We start from the raw sequence: 16,139 nt of genomic DNA on the forward strand, positions 1-16,139 counted from the left end.
TTGCGCCACCAGGGAAGCCCTCTCATAGTGGTTTTGATTTGCATTTCTCTAATGATTAGTAATGCTCTTTGGCATAACTGCTCCAAGACAGAGGATGCTGGGAGAGCAGTGAAGGCTTATTTTTTCAACCTAGACCAATACATCAAAAGAATGGCTATTTCCCAGAATCAGAGTGAGTGATGTTGGGAGATACTACGCAGTGACTTTCAAGTCAGCACTCTCCCGTCGCTGATTCACAAAAAAATGCTGGAGAAGGAAGGAAAATTACTTCAAACCAACCCACTCCTACAGTTCGCTTGATTGAAACAGCCAAGATTTCCCATCTAATATGACGGCCCAGACTACAGTTCCCATTTTAATCATGCATGCACGTGATTTAAGGGAGTTTTATGTGATAAAGCTCTCCTCCACCTATTAGGGAAATGCCCCATTCTCCATCGCGACCCAAAGGAACCAGAGCAGAAAACTGGGTGCGCAAGTTGCACATCTAGAAGTCACAGCAGCAAACGGCCCACCCATTTCTCAAATGATGTTTCAGAAAAAAGCCAGACAATGAAAACTGCTGTATGTACAGGCTGGACTGGATCTCCCCAAAGTTCACATGCCGGAGTCCTAACTGCTCTACCCTCCCACCCAGTAGCCAGTGACCTTACTTGGAAGATGGGTCTTTGCAACTGATCGAGTTACGATGGGGTCACTGGGGTGGGCCCTAAACCAGTATGACTGTGGCCTTATAAAAGGGAGAAACTAGGGCAAACACACAGAAGGAGACGGCCAGGTGAAGATGATGACACAGACTGGTAGAGATATATCGACAAGCCAAAGAACAGCAAAGATGGCCAGCAACCCGCCAGAAGCTAGCAGGGAGGCATGGAAAAGATTCTCCCTCACAGCCTCAGAAGGAACCAACCCTGCCCACACCTCAGTCTCAGACTTCCAGCCTCCAAAGCTGTGAGTCAATCAATTTCTGTTGTTTAAGCTGCTCCCTCCCTGGTACTATGTTACAGCAGCCCTTGCAAACTGATACATTATATCTCACCAGATGTCAAACTGCATTGCTGAGTGATGGAGTAGCCTAGGAAAATGGACCACTAAAGCATCGCTTCAATGCCACTGTACAAAGTGTTGCCAGTAGGACTCTGAAACATCGCTGATCGGCTCCAGGGTTCACATGGGTACAGGGCACAGAGAAAAAGAGCTTAGTTTCATCTAGTACTTTGTGTACCATGAAACAGTGACCAAAAACAAAACCAACTGTCCAGGCCCCTTGGTCAAGCATTTTTGGAGCCAAGCAGAGGGCAAAAATAAGTTTGGAAGCTAAGCATTGCGACTTGTACCCACATAAATCTCTCTCTAAACAGCCCTGGGTTGGCAGGGTGCCTATGGGCTGCTGGAAATGGCTTGGATTCTGCTGAACCAGTTTTCTAGAGAAAATTAAAACTTTATTCACTAAGGCTGCCATGTACCTTTCAGGAGCTTCAAAAGAGAAGGCAGCCGTGGGCACTAAAAGAGGAAGCCCATCGGGGCTTCCCTGGTGGCGCAGTGGTCGAGAGTCCCCCTGCCAATGCAGGGGACACGGGTTCGTGCCCCGGTTCGGGAAGATCCCACATGCCGCAGAGCGGCTGGGCCCATGAGCCATGGCCGCTGAGCCTGCGCGTCCGGAGCCTGTGCTCCGCAACGGGAGAGGCCGCAACAGTGAGAGGCCCGCGTACTGCCAAAAAAAAAAAAAAAAAAAAAGAGGAAGCCCATCTTAGAGAAACTGCCCTTGGAAAGGAAAGGAAGGGGCGAAGGGGGCGGGGAAAGACAGGTTAACTTTGTCATTAGGGATTCGGAAAGTTCACAGGTAGCCAACACCAAGAGTTTGCTTGGAATGAAAGTTTTCCTCTGTGCTGTGAATAATGGGTGAGAGCTTAAACCAGGAGAGCCCTGAGCAGGGTGAGTCCAGGCACCTCATCACGTGGTCAGCAAACAGGACCTCTGATCACCCCCAATGCAACCTACCTGCATGGGTGAGCTGTTCAACACACCTGAAACCCAGTTAATAAAGGGAAGGAGCACTCCTTGGTGCTTATTACGAAACTAGACATTCCATTTAACAGCTCTAATAAAATATGTCACCGTGGTGCTTACAAAAATATCTAAATCGGGCAAAGGCATGATAGATGGCCGACAGCAGTATCTAAGTTTTGTTTCCACTCACAGATTCAGTATATGCTATAACTACTGCACCACCCTGTCTTTTTTTAAATCATCTGGATTCTAGTATTAAATTGTCTATAAATTAAATAAAAGCATGCCCATGAATGACAGAACTTATATGCGAATAGAAGGCATTTTTGTTGGCGCCTGCCATGGGAAGCAGTGTCCTGCGTGAGACGGAATGAAGGTTGGAGGGTCAGAGGAGAGGCTGCAAGGATGGAGACAAAGGCAGGGGAAGAGAGACGAGCCTAAGTTTTAGGAGACAGGAACTTGGGAGCCCATGCCTGGTGGCCTCGACTTCCTCTGTGAGGTGTAAGTCCTGGGCATCTCCCAAGAGATGGGGTGCCCTGGCCCTTGTCTCACGGCCCCACCAGCCGGCCTCTACAGACCGCTCACCTTAGGCTCCTCATTTGCGGGCCTCCGGTTCAGGGACAGGCGACGCCGACAGGGTACGGGTGGTCCACCACCCCTCCTCGGGTTCCCTCCTGGCCCTGGCAACGGCCATCGCTGCCGCTGGCCGGGCCCTCCTGCGTGGCCACAGCGTGACCCGCTTGAGACCCACTCCCTCTTCTTGCCCCTTTAGACTAAGCTTGTGTAGCCGCAGGAATGCGAAAGCTAACTGGAAGGGACTGGGAAGGTCTGTAACAGCCACCGTGGGAGCCAGGAAAGCAGTGGGGCACTCTGGCACAGTCACCGGGATGCTCTGAGGACCAGGGAAGATCTGAGTTTTGTAAATTTACAGTGGCAACAACCTCTGTTGTGATACATTTTTCCAACCACTCTTAACTGCCTTGGGTAGCAGCAGAGGAGAAAGGAACGGCAGCCGCCCCAGAATCACAGCAAAGCAAGGGAGAATCTGGGTGCCCTGGGAGAAGAGGGTCGAGGGAGGGGAGGGTCCTGCGAAGTTGAAGGGCAGATGTGATGGGAGGGGACAATACGGAGAGGCAGCTCAGCTAGGATTTGGAAAACCCACTCAATGCCAACACTGAAAAAACAGCACCAACACAGGGGCATGGACCTCCATAAAAACGTTTCCAGATATTTATTACTGGACATCTATCCCATTCAAGTGTCCCCCGGAACCTAGGAAGATCAGTCATGCATGCCTTTTATTTCCCGTTTCTGCTGTTCCTCGTTCAGGGATACATACTTGGAATCAGGAACTGAGGAATGCTTTGGGTTATACATCAGACAGCCTTACATACAATGAGCTTTAACTGTGTTTTTAAAAAATATACCAAGAAGGAAATCTTCCTACAAAATGTTCAGGGAGAACAAAGACTGCAGTGTTTTATTTTTAAAAGGCGTGTGTTAAGCGAAAGCCGTCTCGAGGCTCAGGGTAATACCGACGTTCTTTCCCCTTCGTTTCCCCACTGTTTAAATACGCTTTTGCTATGAGCTGAACTGGGGCCCCCTCCAACTCACAGGCTGAAGCGCTAAACCCCTGTACTTCAGAACGTGACCTTCTTTGGAAATAGGATCTTTACAGAGGTCATCAAGTTTAAATGAGGTCAGTAGGGTGGGCCCTAATCCTGTATGGCCACTCTCTTTACATTGGGCTGGCCAAAGATTTCGTTCAGGTTCTTCCATAACATCTCAGGAAAAACCCGAACGAACGTTTTGGCCAACCCAATAAAAAGGGTATATTTGGAGACAGACACCCAGATAGGGAAAAGGCCACGTAAAGATGGATGCAGAGATGCAGGGCACCCCAGAGACTGCCAGCAAATCCCCAGAAGCTAGGAGAGCACCACGGAACAGATTCTCCCTCAGAAGGATCCAATCCTGCCAACACCTTGGTCTTGGACTTCGGGCCTTCAGAACTCAGAGAGAATGGATTTCTGTCGTTGAACCTGCCCAGTTTGTGGTACCGTGTCGCGGCGGCCCTAAGAAACCAACACAGATTGTAACTGTGAAAAAGGCACTGTCTTGACACCCTAATAACTCCACAAGGGCTCTTGGGTCTCGCTTTTCAATGCTTTAGACACTCAGCCTTATATCTAGATCGAAGGTAATGGGAGCATTTGAGTTCTGTTTGCGGAAACACGTTCTGACAAATGACCATGGAAGATGACATGACAGCCAAACACACTTGATCAGTTCGCCTCATCAGTAAATGGCATCAGAATTAAAGGACAGGTAACACCCCCATTCCTAAGGATTCTGAACGTCGTCTAAAGGCACTGGGTGTCAACGCTTTCCCAGTCTGGCCCTCACTTACTTGCGGCAAGTTGCACAGAGTTGCTTCTGGATGACAAGGAAATTGAAACGCAGAGTAAATATAATCTTCCTAATGTAAGTGGAAAGCAAGCAATCAACCACCATTTGATACTTCCAGTTTGTACAATCTACGTAATCACTGTGAATCTCAGAGGTTCATTTATAGAATCACAGATTCTTCGTTGTGATTATAAACGAGGCAGTGCCTTTCACCAGCAAATTAGCAACGCGCCTTTCATGGCAACTAAAGGAAGGCATCATTTCCGGTACAACAGTTGTCACAGAAAGGCCAGTCGATGTCCCAGTCCTCCGTGGCAGCACGGAGCCACCCAGGTGTAAACGTAAGGTCTGTGCTCCCCACTCTTTGGGTGCTGCCCTCCCACACGCTGCAAGTCCTCTCAAATTCCACCTCCTTCCTTTCTCCTGCGTCTGTCACCTCCCCAGCATCCCATCTGGGGCCCTTAACAGTCACCACCGTGTGTCACTGGTCTTTCCTCCTGCAGGCTCAGCCCTCTTAACCCATCCTACCCACTAAAGAGTATCTATCACTGGCATCTGTCTCACGGACCAGCACGACTGATGTGGTAGGTTGTTGGACTCTCTATGGGCTCCCCAAGGCCCTGAAGCCCATCTAATGGCATGGGGAGAGCGGGGCTTAAGTATAGAGAGGGGCTGGGCCAGGACCCTGGCTCTACGACCTAGATCAAGCCCTTTCTGCCCTCTACGCCTCACTGGGGTCATTCATGCCGACCTCATAGATTCACTGATCAGCCATAAGTGAAAGAACGTTAAGTACAGATGTAGCACAAAGTCCGGCACACAGCAAGGGTTTTCTTAAAGGGTGGCCATTATTTTTGTTCATTTTCTTATCAGCAACACCTTGCCGTGCGTGTCCATAAATATTCGTGGGACTCATATCGTGTTTGCAAGATCACATTCCATAAAATAATACCAGCGCTCTGGAATTCTATTGTGGGTATCAAGTCTAGCTTCCTGTTTATATAAATGAGGAAGGAGAAACCTATAAGGCTCCTGGCTCACAGTTATCAAGTTTGACTTTTAGTATTGCTTTCACACGATCATTTTCTCTACAGATCCCAAACTGATTAAATCATTCCAATATATTTCTTAGGAGTTAAAGCTATGATTTCCAACTCCAATGTTCGAATTCAGGAAAGACAGCAAATAAGCGAATCATAAAAAATAAAATAGCAGATCATTTAAACATCAGTCTGATTTGTATGTTAATATGTTTCACATTCACATTCAAACACAGGGGTATCTAGCCAGCTAAATGCTTCCTTCAAAGGAGCCAGCAGAGAAGACCCGTCCTAGAGGGTCCTGAAACCCTCCGTCCACCACCTTGAAATCCTACAGCCAACCTGGGCCAGAGGGATGAGAGGTTCTCCTAGGAAAATCCTGACTCTAGGAAAACAGAGGCTTTGGACTAAGTAAATGAAGGAGACCAAGAATTCAGCAAAGCTGACATGCACATAAAATGTTTAAGCTACACGAACACCCCCTCGATGTTAAAGCTAAGGGAACTGAAGCTCCGAGGAGCTACAGACACGTCGGAAAAAGGGAGTGACTGTGCTGGTGAGAAGCTGAGACTTCATCACACCTGTCCAGGTGGCACTCCCTTCTTACAGACCTTCGAAAGCCACCTGGGCTCCTCATCTCTATCTCAGCAAAGACTCACGCGAGACTATATAGAAAGCTGGGGGGTGGGTAAAAAAAAAAGAGAATTACTCCACTTGACAAGTATGCTAGTTTTAAATTTTAAAGTGTTTTCATAGGCTTCTTTTCCATTTCACCCGTCCAAGAGCTCTACAATGCAAGCACAGTCTCAATTCTGCTAATGAACAAGAAGGAGAGCAAAGCTTAGTGTGAAAGGAAGAAAAAAAGACTAGCTTTTAAGGAGAAACTAATCGCATCCAGGACTCTGCGAGGTGTTTTCTCAGAAGGTATTTCACGTGAGCTTCACCTCAGCCCCGTGAGGTACGTGTTCCCTGGATTCGGAGACGAGGACGTGGGTTGAGAGTGGTCATCTTCTCACCCAGAGCCACCCAGCTAGTAAGCCTTGAAGCCCGGATGCGCGGCCCTGGACTTTCCCCTTTAACCACTCTGTTTTTATAATTCAGACAATTTATTATCTCCACTTAAGAGAGGGGAGGGGGTTTCCCTGGTGGCGCAGTGGTTGAGAGTCCGCCTGCCGATGCAGGGGACACGGGTTCGTACCCCGGTCCGGGAGGATCCCACATGCTGCGGAGGGGCTGGGCCCGTGAGCCATGGCCACTGAGCCTGCGCGTCTGGAGCCTGTGCTCCGCAACGGGAGAGGCCACAACAGTGAGAGGCCCGCGCACCGCAAAATAAATAAATAAATAAATAAAGAGGGGAGGAAAAAAGCAGCTTCTCAAACTCCCTACGTTTCCCCAGAATACTGGCCCACTTTAATGTCTGATACAGACATTCTCAATTACAGTTTATTCCTTTTATTTATTAGTTTCTACTGAGAGACTTTTCAGGGAGAAAATAGCAAACAGCTGTTACAGAATTCCTGCCATCACGTCAGAGCCTCAGAAATGACTTTGATCAAGGGTCTACGGTGGAGTTGAAAGGGGCACACAAACATTTCGGGCCAACATTTAAGTTCTACTCTCTGCTTCTAAGGAACTAGAAAGGAAGGCTAACAGTATTCCACTGAAATGAATTATGAAAAAAAATTTTTTTATCTATTAAAATAGCCCTTAAATTTAACATCATGAGACCAGACCCAGACGGACCATTTATCATTCAAGTTAAATAAAACACAGAAAGGACCATGCAACGCGGAGTGGACATGAATACTCTTTCAGAAACTCTGCTAATAATAGGAGCCAAAAACAACACTGATAAGGGGAAAGAAATATGGACTCATTTTTAAAAAGCTGAGTGAACTTGTGAAATTCCTTCCCCTCATTCTGGTTCAAACTGCAGCTGCTTAAGGGGCAGTTAACGGAGCTCTGGGCACACACATCTCCCTTCTGGTTTAAATAGTCAATTAAATTTTATTTAGGTCTCGGTATCACCACCATCACCTCTTAGTGCATTTTACGCAAAAGAAAAAAAAATAAAAGGACCCCTGAATGCACTCCTGCCTTCTAAGATCATATAATCCAATCAACTGCAAGGAGTAACCCCACTGCCAGGGACTTGCGATTCCAGGGGAACCGAGAAGCAGAGCACGTATTACAAAGGAAGATGTATTTCCCCCCAAGATCTTGGTTAAATGTACATTCCACCTCTTTGGGGAGAAAAAAAAAAACCAAGACATTTAGTGGCTTATCCAAAAAGGCATCGTCTCTAAGATGGCTGAAATAGAAATTAAAAAGGGAACAAAATCATTCAACATAAGACAAAGTCAGAAAAGGACCAGGCGTTTCTGTAGACACAGTGGCTGTGAGTGACACAAGGCCAGCTCCAAGCCATCAGCCTCAGCTTTTCCCGATGTAAACTGGGGGGGTCCCCAAAAGGACACGCAGAGCTTTTTAAAAAGACAAACTTCTGCTACGTCCTTTTTTCTGAGCGCAAGCCTATGAAGACAGTTTTCAAATTCTCTAACCATTTACGACCTTTTGCAGAACCACAAAGCACTTGGAAGAACAAGCCCTCGACTGACGTCAAGCCCAGGCTTCAGTGAAAATTAAAGAAATTAAACGACTGCTTCATTTCAAAATGTAAGAAAATGAAATAATGTTTATAATGTTTATAATAAATAAACATTTATAAATAAATGTTTAATCATTTATGGGCTGACCGTGTGAGACTCCAAATTAGGTCTGAGATAACACAGGCAGTTTTGCCCTCCTTAAATAAAAAAACCCTTTGCAGTCTTTTATTATGACGTGCAACCTAATCATTTTTCTTAAAAGTTTTAGATGTTTGTTTTCAACAAATTTGTTTGCTTCCTGCTAATAATGAGTTGTCCAGAAAATATTTGATTTCTTTCCATCTTCTACCTACAATTTTCAAGTGGCGTAAAGTTTGGCCCAATTTAGTTTAGTGAGATGTAGGTAAGTTACCCCACCTCCCACCAACACACACACACAAAATCCTAACGTTGCCTGATGCTCCGTAAGCAACATATTGTATACCATCCGCTTATTCACCCCGACCACACTGCTTTAAAGAGCACTTACTAGTTACACAGTAACTACTATCTCTGAGGAGTCTTTTAGAATTTTGTGGGTTTTTTAAGATTAAAAATCCCTTTTCTGAAAGAGTTTACCATCTGCCTGGGGGATTAACAAATACAGTCATGAAAAGGTAATTCATCAACAAAGATGTCAACACAAGGTGCTGACTTCCAAAAAAAGAAAGGGAGAAAAAAAAGCCTGTAGTATCATCTGGACCAAACACCTCATTTTGCAAATAAGGAAACCAAGTCACAGCAGGGTTTATAAGGGAACTAATTAGGGAGAGAAGCAAGATTAAAGCCTGTGACTCAAAGTCTAATTAGAGGTACACATAGCAAGTACTATAAGAAGAGAGAGATGGCCCCCAGCAAGAGCTATGGGGGGGCTTGGACGGTTGAGGTGATCTTGATAAATTTGTTAGTGGATGTTGGCCGGTGTTTAGAAATGGAAAAAGAACCAGAGCAGCCCCAAGATGAGGCTGTGGTGCCTCCCGTCTGGGAGGCTTGGAGGCAAGTTTGAAAAGATCCAATTGGGCAAGACAGTGGAAGCCCACAGATCTTACAAGAAGCGGCAGCTCGGGGTCGGGGAAGGCGGTTCCAATCCCAGTCCTATCCCAACTGTGGAAATGTGATGAAGTGACTCGAAGCACTCCCCAAGTGTTCCCTCATCTTACAGAGATGACGGCGCCAGCCACCTTTCATCACTTGCGAGAGGCAAATGATTGAACAGAGGTGTGGGCCGTCGGTCACAGGTTATGGCATCGGCTGGGTCCAGGCACTGCTGAGGTATAGAATCTGATGACAAACAAGAACAAAAGAGGCCGTGCCTCCACAGAGGTCCCACTCTACCTGCGGGAGGCCAAAAATAAGCACGTGAACAGGTAAGAGAATTTTCTGGCTTGAGATGCTAACGCACAGGATGAACCAACCGAGGACAGCAGTGGGGAATCACAACGAATAACAGCTCAGCCATCTGCAGCGGGCCCTCCAGGAAGGCCCCAGCTCTCTCCCAGCCTCCCCAGACGAAGAAATCCATACTTTATCCTCAGGCAGCTGGGAGCTGTAAAGGCTTCTGAGTAAAGCAACCGACAAGACACAAACACAGGGCGCGATGATTGTTACTCCCCGGGATGGCTGTGGCTGACACGGAGCACTCCGCACCTGCACCAGGCCACGCCCGCTCACTACGCAACAAAGGCCAGGCGTCTTCGCATCACCTGTGAGCATCTCTCCCAAGCGTTTTCACCAGGGCCGCTCAAAAGCAGCAGAACGTGGCTCCGTTTGATTTCCTCTGCTCTTCTCCACTCTTGCTAGGGTGGCCTTGCTAATGAAAACACATAAACTGAATAAACACTTGGGGAAGGCGCCATCTGTTCACCCTACAAACGTCAGCAGGAAGAGCATTTGTTTACCAGCGGGGTCATGAGTGAGGACAGGACACATCAAACCTTCTCAGGAACCTTCCAGGGGGGTGGGAGTGGAGCGAGTCATTTAACCCTTTCAGACCCACACAAGTCACCTCGATTTATCATCTCTGGTTGGAAGAGAAGGCTGCATATATCACAAACCACAGGCTGGGGCTTATCCGCACAGCCTTTTCCACATAAAGATGATAAAACGCCCCGTAAGAATTTCCTATAAATATTACTTTTGAACTTTCAACGCTGTAGAGGAAATAGCTAAAAAGACCGTCCAAGTTCATGAGCAAAGGTGACGGTAGAACGAGCCATGGCGTAGAGAAGTCTGATGCTCACTGCTCACGCTTTTCAAAGGATTCAACTCTTTAATAAGACCTCATTCAGGGCTGTAAGAAATGATGAAGACTGGTGTGGTTATCTGTGCCAGGAAGTGTTTAGGGAACATGCATTTTTAAATGATGACTTGGCCTTCGTCCATCCTCTAAAACAAAAGTCTTAGGAAAGGCCCAGGAAACTCAATCCCCCAAGGAAAGCTGTGGTTCATGGAAGAATGTCCCCCAAGGGAAACTGTAACGACTTCTGGCCAAGTGCCTGCTCGTGTGTGTGATGAATGTGAATTAACGAGGAGGACCCATCCTTGTGGGGTGCCCAACCTGAGGAGGGAGCACGTGTGGGCTAAGGGGACACTTCCAGGCTCAGACACTTGGCCTTGATGAATCCCCAGCAGAAAGTTCTGGAGCAAGGTTTAAAGCACTTATGGGGAGCTGGGTCTCTTGTGATCCTGTGTCCCTCCACTCCAATCCCAAGCACAGCGGCTGAGTCACCACAGCCAGCCTGATGCTTCCCAGCTGTGCAGAGACCTGGCTGATTCTGTTCTTAAAGACCACAAGGTAGCAATTTAGAATCAGCTTAGTCAATAAAAATGCTGATTGCTGCCTTTCTACAGGCAGTTATGGAAAACATCTGTTGCCCATGGGTTGCGAAGGAACATTCTAACTCAACGCCAGAAATAAAAATTAAACATGAATGGATGAGGCATGTGAAAAACTAACAATAGCATTAATTCTACTTGTAAGATTCAGTCTACTCCTAATATTCAGTCAGCAAACACTTAATGAGCACCTACTACATGCCAGGCGCTGTGCAAGGTGCTGGGGATGAGACAATAAGGTAAGGTCCCAGCCCCAAGAAGCCAACAGTGAAGCGGCAAATGCCCACTGGTACCACTAACCATATTATGGTCCAAGCTCTTAGTATGTGCCAAGAGCTGTTCCTTTATTTGTATCAACTCTTTTATTCTCATAAAATGAGGTAGGGTTTTTGATTAGCCTCATTTTACAGAGGAGAAAACTGAGATACAGAGAGATTAAGTACCTTGCCCAAGGTGATTAATGTGTCAGTAGATGAAGCTGGGATTTGAATCTCAGGGGTCCAGCTCCACCCTGACAGATGTATGAGCAAAGAAGTCTGAAATGGGGGAAGAAAACAGCCACTGCCTCCAGAAGTTGGCATCTGGGTAAAACAGACAGGACCTCTAAGGATGCACAGGAGTTTATGTGGGAAGGGGGTGGTATGAGAAACCTTCCAGGCAGAGGAGTTACAAATGCAAAGCACAGACAACAGAAATTATCAAGTAAAATCTTTTTTAAAAGACGCAAACACACTTCTATTCCTATTTCTCAGGCAGGGAGTTCCTATATAGTTCCTAGCTAAGTAGTAGCTAGGACCAGAGTTTTGACATCCTTTGGTTCAGGGAAACAAGAACTGCAAGTGAATACAGTACAATGCTTCCTGTAGCTCATGCACACAACAGCAGCATTTGCTGGCCCTCGGTCCAAACCACACACGGGAACACCAATGTAAATTGATACAGCCACTATGCAGAACAGTATGGAGGTTCCTTAAAAAACTAAAAATAGAAATACCATATGACCCAGCAATCCCACTACTGGGCATATACCCTGAGAAAACCATAATTCAAAAACAGTCATGTACCAAAATGTTCATTGCAGCTCTATTTACAATAGCCAGGACATGGAAGCAACCTAAGTGTCCATCATCGGATGAATGGATCAAGAAGATGTGGCACATATATACAATGGAATATTACTCAGCCATAAAAAGAAATGAAATTGAGTTATTTGTAGTGAGGTGGACGGAACTAAAGTCTCATACAGAGTGAAGTAAGTCAGAAAGAGAAAAACAAATACTGTATGCTAACACACATATATGGAATCTAAGAAAAAAAAGGTCATGAAGTACCTAGGGGTAAGATGGGAATAAAGACACAGACCTACTAGAGAATGGACTTGAGGACATGGGGAGGGGGAAGGGTAAGCTGGGATGAAGTGAGAGAGTGGCATGGACATATATACACTACCAAACGTAAAATAAGATAGCTAGTGGGAAGCAGCCACGTAGCACAGGGAGATCAGCTCGGTGCTCTGTGACCACCTAGAAGGGTGGGATAGGGAGGGTGGGAGGGAGACGCAAGAGGGAGGAGATATGGGGATGTATGTATATGTATAGCTGATTCACTTTGTTATACAGCAGAAACTAACACACCGTTGTAAAGCAATTATACTCCAATAAAGATGATAAAAAAAGAAAAAAAAAAAAGAATGCGTTGCTGGAGACTTGGGCTCAGAAGTCCTTAGCAGTACCAAAGAGGAAACACTGAAATGAAATACCTCACCAAACCAGTCTGGCAATGAAGAGAAAGGAGGCAGGGTGCGGGAGGGATGTGGGGTGCGGCGCGGGGAGGAGAGGAGGCTGGGACATGTTGCAGAAGGCCGGACTCTACCAGGCTGGCAGGTGTGCCCCTCAATCTATTTTTACAATTTCAGCAGATTAGCAACGGCTTTGTGCCTCAGAATATGAAGAAGTTCAAGTCCTTAAAGAGACAGGAATTCCACAAGTAAATTAGAAAGATACAAAGGTGGTTTGCAATGTGCAATAAATTGGCAGGTTTAAACATAGCTTTTCTGAGGTTTATCTTCCCTGAGACACTTAATGGTAATTCACACCCTCTGAACAACATTCTTTGAAATGAATATGACTTAGTGAATCATATTACATAAACCATTAAACGATGAGATGCAGACGTGAATGCCAACTGTTAAGTTTTAGTTGCTCTAGCCATCGGGAATAATTGATGGATCGTCTCCACTTTAAAAACGGGTTATGTTCCCAAAGTTCGCTTACAGTTTGGCTGTTTGGAATTCAAGAGTTACTTCCTTCCTCCCCCCACACACAAGTCATGTGAGATGTGGGTGTAGTACCCAAGGGAGAACACAGAAAACAGGCAGAGTGCACTGTGAATTCTCCGGATGCTAATTCATTCTTGAGGAGACTGCAGTCAGAGTTCTACAGAGGTGGACACACACGTCCGCACTCTCCCTGCCACGGGAACAAACCCTGCATCTGCACATAACTAACTGGTGGTGGTTCCCGAACCACTAGCAGTGGTCAGATTACAGGAGGAGGCTGGAGAGAAGGATGAGAGAGGGCAAGGGGCCATGAGGCAGGGGCTCTGAGGAAGACACCAGAACCACGGGGGCATGCAGCTCTAGCTGATGGACAAGGCCAAGGCTGCCGTTCCTCCTTCTCTGCCCGGCTCCTGGACACCCCACTCTGGTCCGCCCCTGGGATGGGGCCTCTTCCCTTCTAGGGCTGCCACACTGGGGGCTGGGATCAGGGTTCTTCTGCACCCCGACTCCCCACCCACAAACATGCTCGGCAACTTCTCTGATGTCGGAACACCCATTCAGGTCTTTGATGGTTTTCTCGGAACTTTCCTGCCAGTAACCTAGGGAAACGGAGTGCTCACACACATGCATCGACGTTGAGAGGAACTGCTTGTAACGAGCAAATTAAACGGAGACGCAGACCACAGTTCCCTCCAATTCAAATATCTAAGTAATACATACGTAGGCATGTACACACAGATATCTACTGGAATATGGAAAATCAGAGTAAAATTCAAATGACACACCCACTGATATCACTGGGCACGGTCCGCGCATAAATCCAAAAACTGACAGCTCGGAACCAGACGCTCCAGAGGAGGACGGCGAGGGTGGGCAGGGAGCCGCTGAACACACAGACCTGCCACCTCGCGTCACCTAAACGCAGGAATGACACGAGCCTCCCCGTGCCGAAGGCTGCCCCCGACTTACCGGAACTTCAAAGGCCTCCTGGGTGTCATCCAGCATCTGGATTCTGACGGACATGAGTTTTCCTGAAGGCGTCGGGGGAGGCTTCTGTCCATGTTCCAAGGTACTGATCCCCGAATTCTCCGCTGCCCCCAGTCTCGATCCTGGAGTTGGCCTCTGCTCTATTTCTCCCATGATGAGAGCAGATTATATGATGCCTGCAGGAAGCAGAGAGAAGAAAAATACATCAGGAGACTCACTGAGACCACCTTAGTAACATTGGTCGCCTTCTGCTGGTCACTGTGGCCACGTCCCCGAAGCACAAGATGGCCAGTTCCCACCCCCCGCGCAGGAATCACACGAGCTGATAAGTGTTCGGCTCATTCACACACAGCGTCACCTTTAGCCACTCAAGGCATGCAAATATTTGTGCATATTTTATCCTTCTGCATACTTTTTTTTTTTTTTTTGCAGTACGCGGGCCTCTCACTGTCGTGGCCCCTCCCGCTGCGGAGCACAGGCTCCGGACGTGCAGGCTCAGCGGCCATGGCTCACGGGCCCAGCCGCTCCGCAGCATGTGGGATCTTCCCGAACCGGGGCACGGACCCGTGTCCCCTGCATCGGCAGGCTGACCCTCAACCACTGTGCCACCAGGGAAGCCCCATCCTTCTGCATACGTTTACATAGTTTATCCTTTTCTAGTTTTACAGTCAGCTCTTAATACGCTAGATTCAGTTGTGTTCTACGTATTCTTAGTTAGGGTCTACCATGAGCTAGGCACCATTTTTCACACACTTGCGGTCTGCTGGGAAGATAATGAGCAGTGCCTAACGCATATCATTAACATCCATTAGTTTACCTTTTATGGATCATGGAACATACCAAGTAATGTGGGCGTTATCGAGATAAATAGATAAAACGGATCTTGTAGCTCCCGAGTTTATAATCTGGTTGAGGAAACGAAACACACGCTCACACAAACCCAGGTGACGTCAGGTAGGGTCTTTTCTCTCGAGTTCTTCTTTTCCTCCTAATTAATTTTTTTGCTGCCACCCTCCCGCAGTCGTTCCCCCTCTCCCAGGAAACCATTCTACATATTACAGTATTGACAAAGTTATCTTCTCCATCATGCAGAAGGTAGGAACTGAACTCCACTGAGTCTCAAATGTTGGGTAATGCTTGGAAGGAGACAGGAACACACAAGGAGAAGGAATTCCAGGGAAGTAGAACAGCATCAAGAAAGCTATGGGACAGAAATCAGGTGGCATTTAGGAAGACAACTGAGAATCAATGCTGCAGAGTTCAAGATGCATTTGGAAACTAGGTTGGAATCAGACCACAAAGGACATCAAAGGCCTAGCTGAGAGAGATGGTCTTCACCCTGTAGGGAGTCACTGAATAAGAATAATGACACAACGAAAGTAGAACTTGAGAAAAATGAATGTGAAGATGATCTATACTAATGCGCCAGAAAAAGAGACGGGCTGGCAGGGGCTGGGGGAGTCCAGTTACAGAGCTAAGGCAACAATTTGAGCTCGAGGGGATCAGCTTGAACAGTGGCGACGGAAATAAAAAGATGATGCTATAAAACCCACTTTTATGGAAAAATTAACCCGGTGTTGTAAATGGTTAGCTACTGAGAAGAAGGAGATTAAAGTATAACAGTGACCAGAAAGTTTTAAATCAGGGCAGAAGTGAAGAAGTGGGAGGGGAAGGTGTGTGTGTGACTGGGGACACACTGAAGGCTTTAAAAGGATATCCAGCAGGCTGTGGGGGAGGTGGAGCTGGATTTGGGCTTTGGGTTCAGAGTCCATCTCGCTGTAGAAGTGAAAGCCAGGGTGAGGGTGAATGTGAAAGGGGTGGGGGGGAGACAGGGCAATGAAAAAGCAAAAAGAACAAACATGCCCAGCCATGGGGGTTGTTATGGACTGAACTGTGTCCCCCCAAATTCTTACCTTGGAGCACTAACCCCAT

General features: G+C 47.0%; 1 protein-coding gene across 4 annotated transcripts in view; it reads right to left on the reverse strand.

The window, feature by feature from the left end:
• The window catches only part of FARP1 (FERM, ARH/RhoGEF and pleckstrin domain protein 1), a 288,757-nt gene that overhangs the window by 217,223 nt on the left and 55,395 nt on the right, over positions 1-16,139 (reverse strand). For all 4 annotated transcript variants that reach the window (XM_067713490.1, XM_067713491.1, XM_067713489.1 and 1 more), the window contains exon 2: positions 14,190-14,383. In XM_067713490.1, the coding sequence (XP_067569591.1) occupies positions 14,190-14,360 (171 nt within the window). In that variant the 5' untranslated portion in view covers positions 14,361-14,383. The remainder of the gene's footprint in view (positions 1-14,189; positions 14,384-16,139) is intronic.

This window comes from Pseudorca crassidens, chromosome 18 (assembly GCF_039906515.1).
Source record: "Pseudorca crassidens isolate mPseCra1 chromosome 18, mPseCra1.hap1, whole genome shotgun sequence".
NCBI lineage: Eukaryota > Metazoa > Chordata > Mammalia > Artiodactyla > Delphinidae > Pseudorca > Pseudorca crassidens.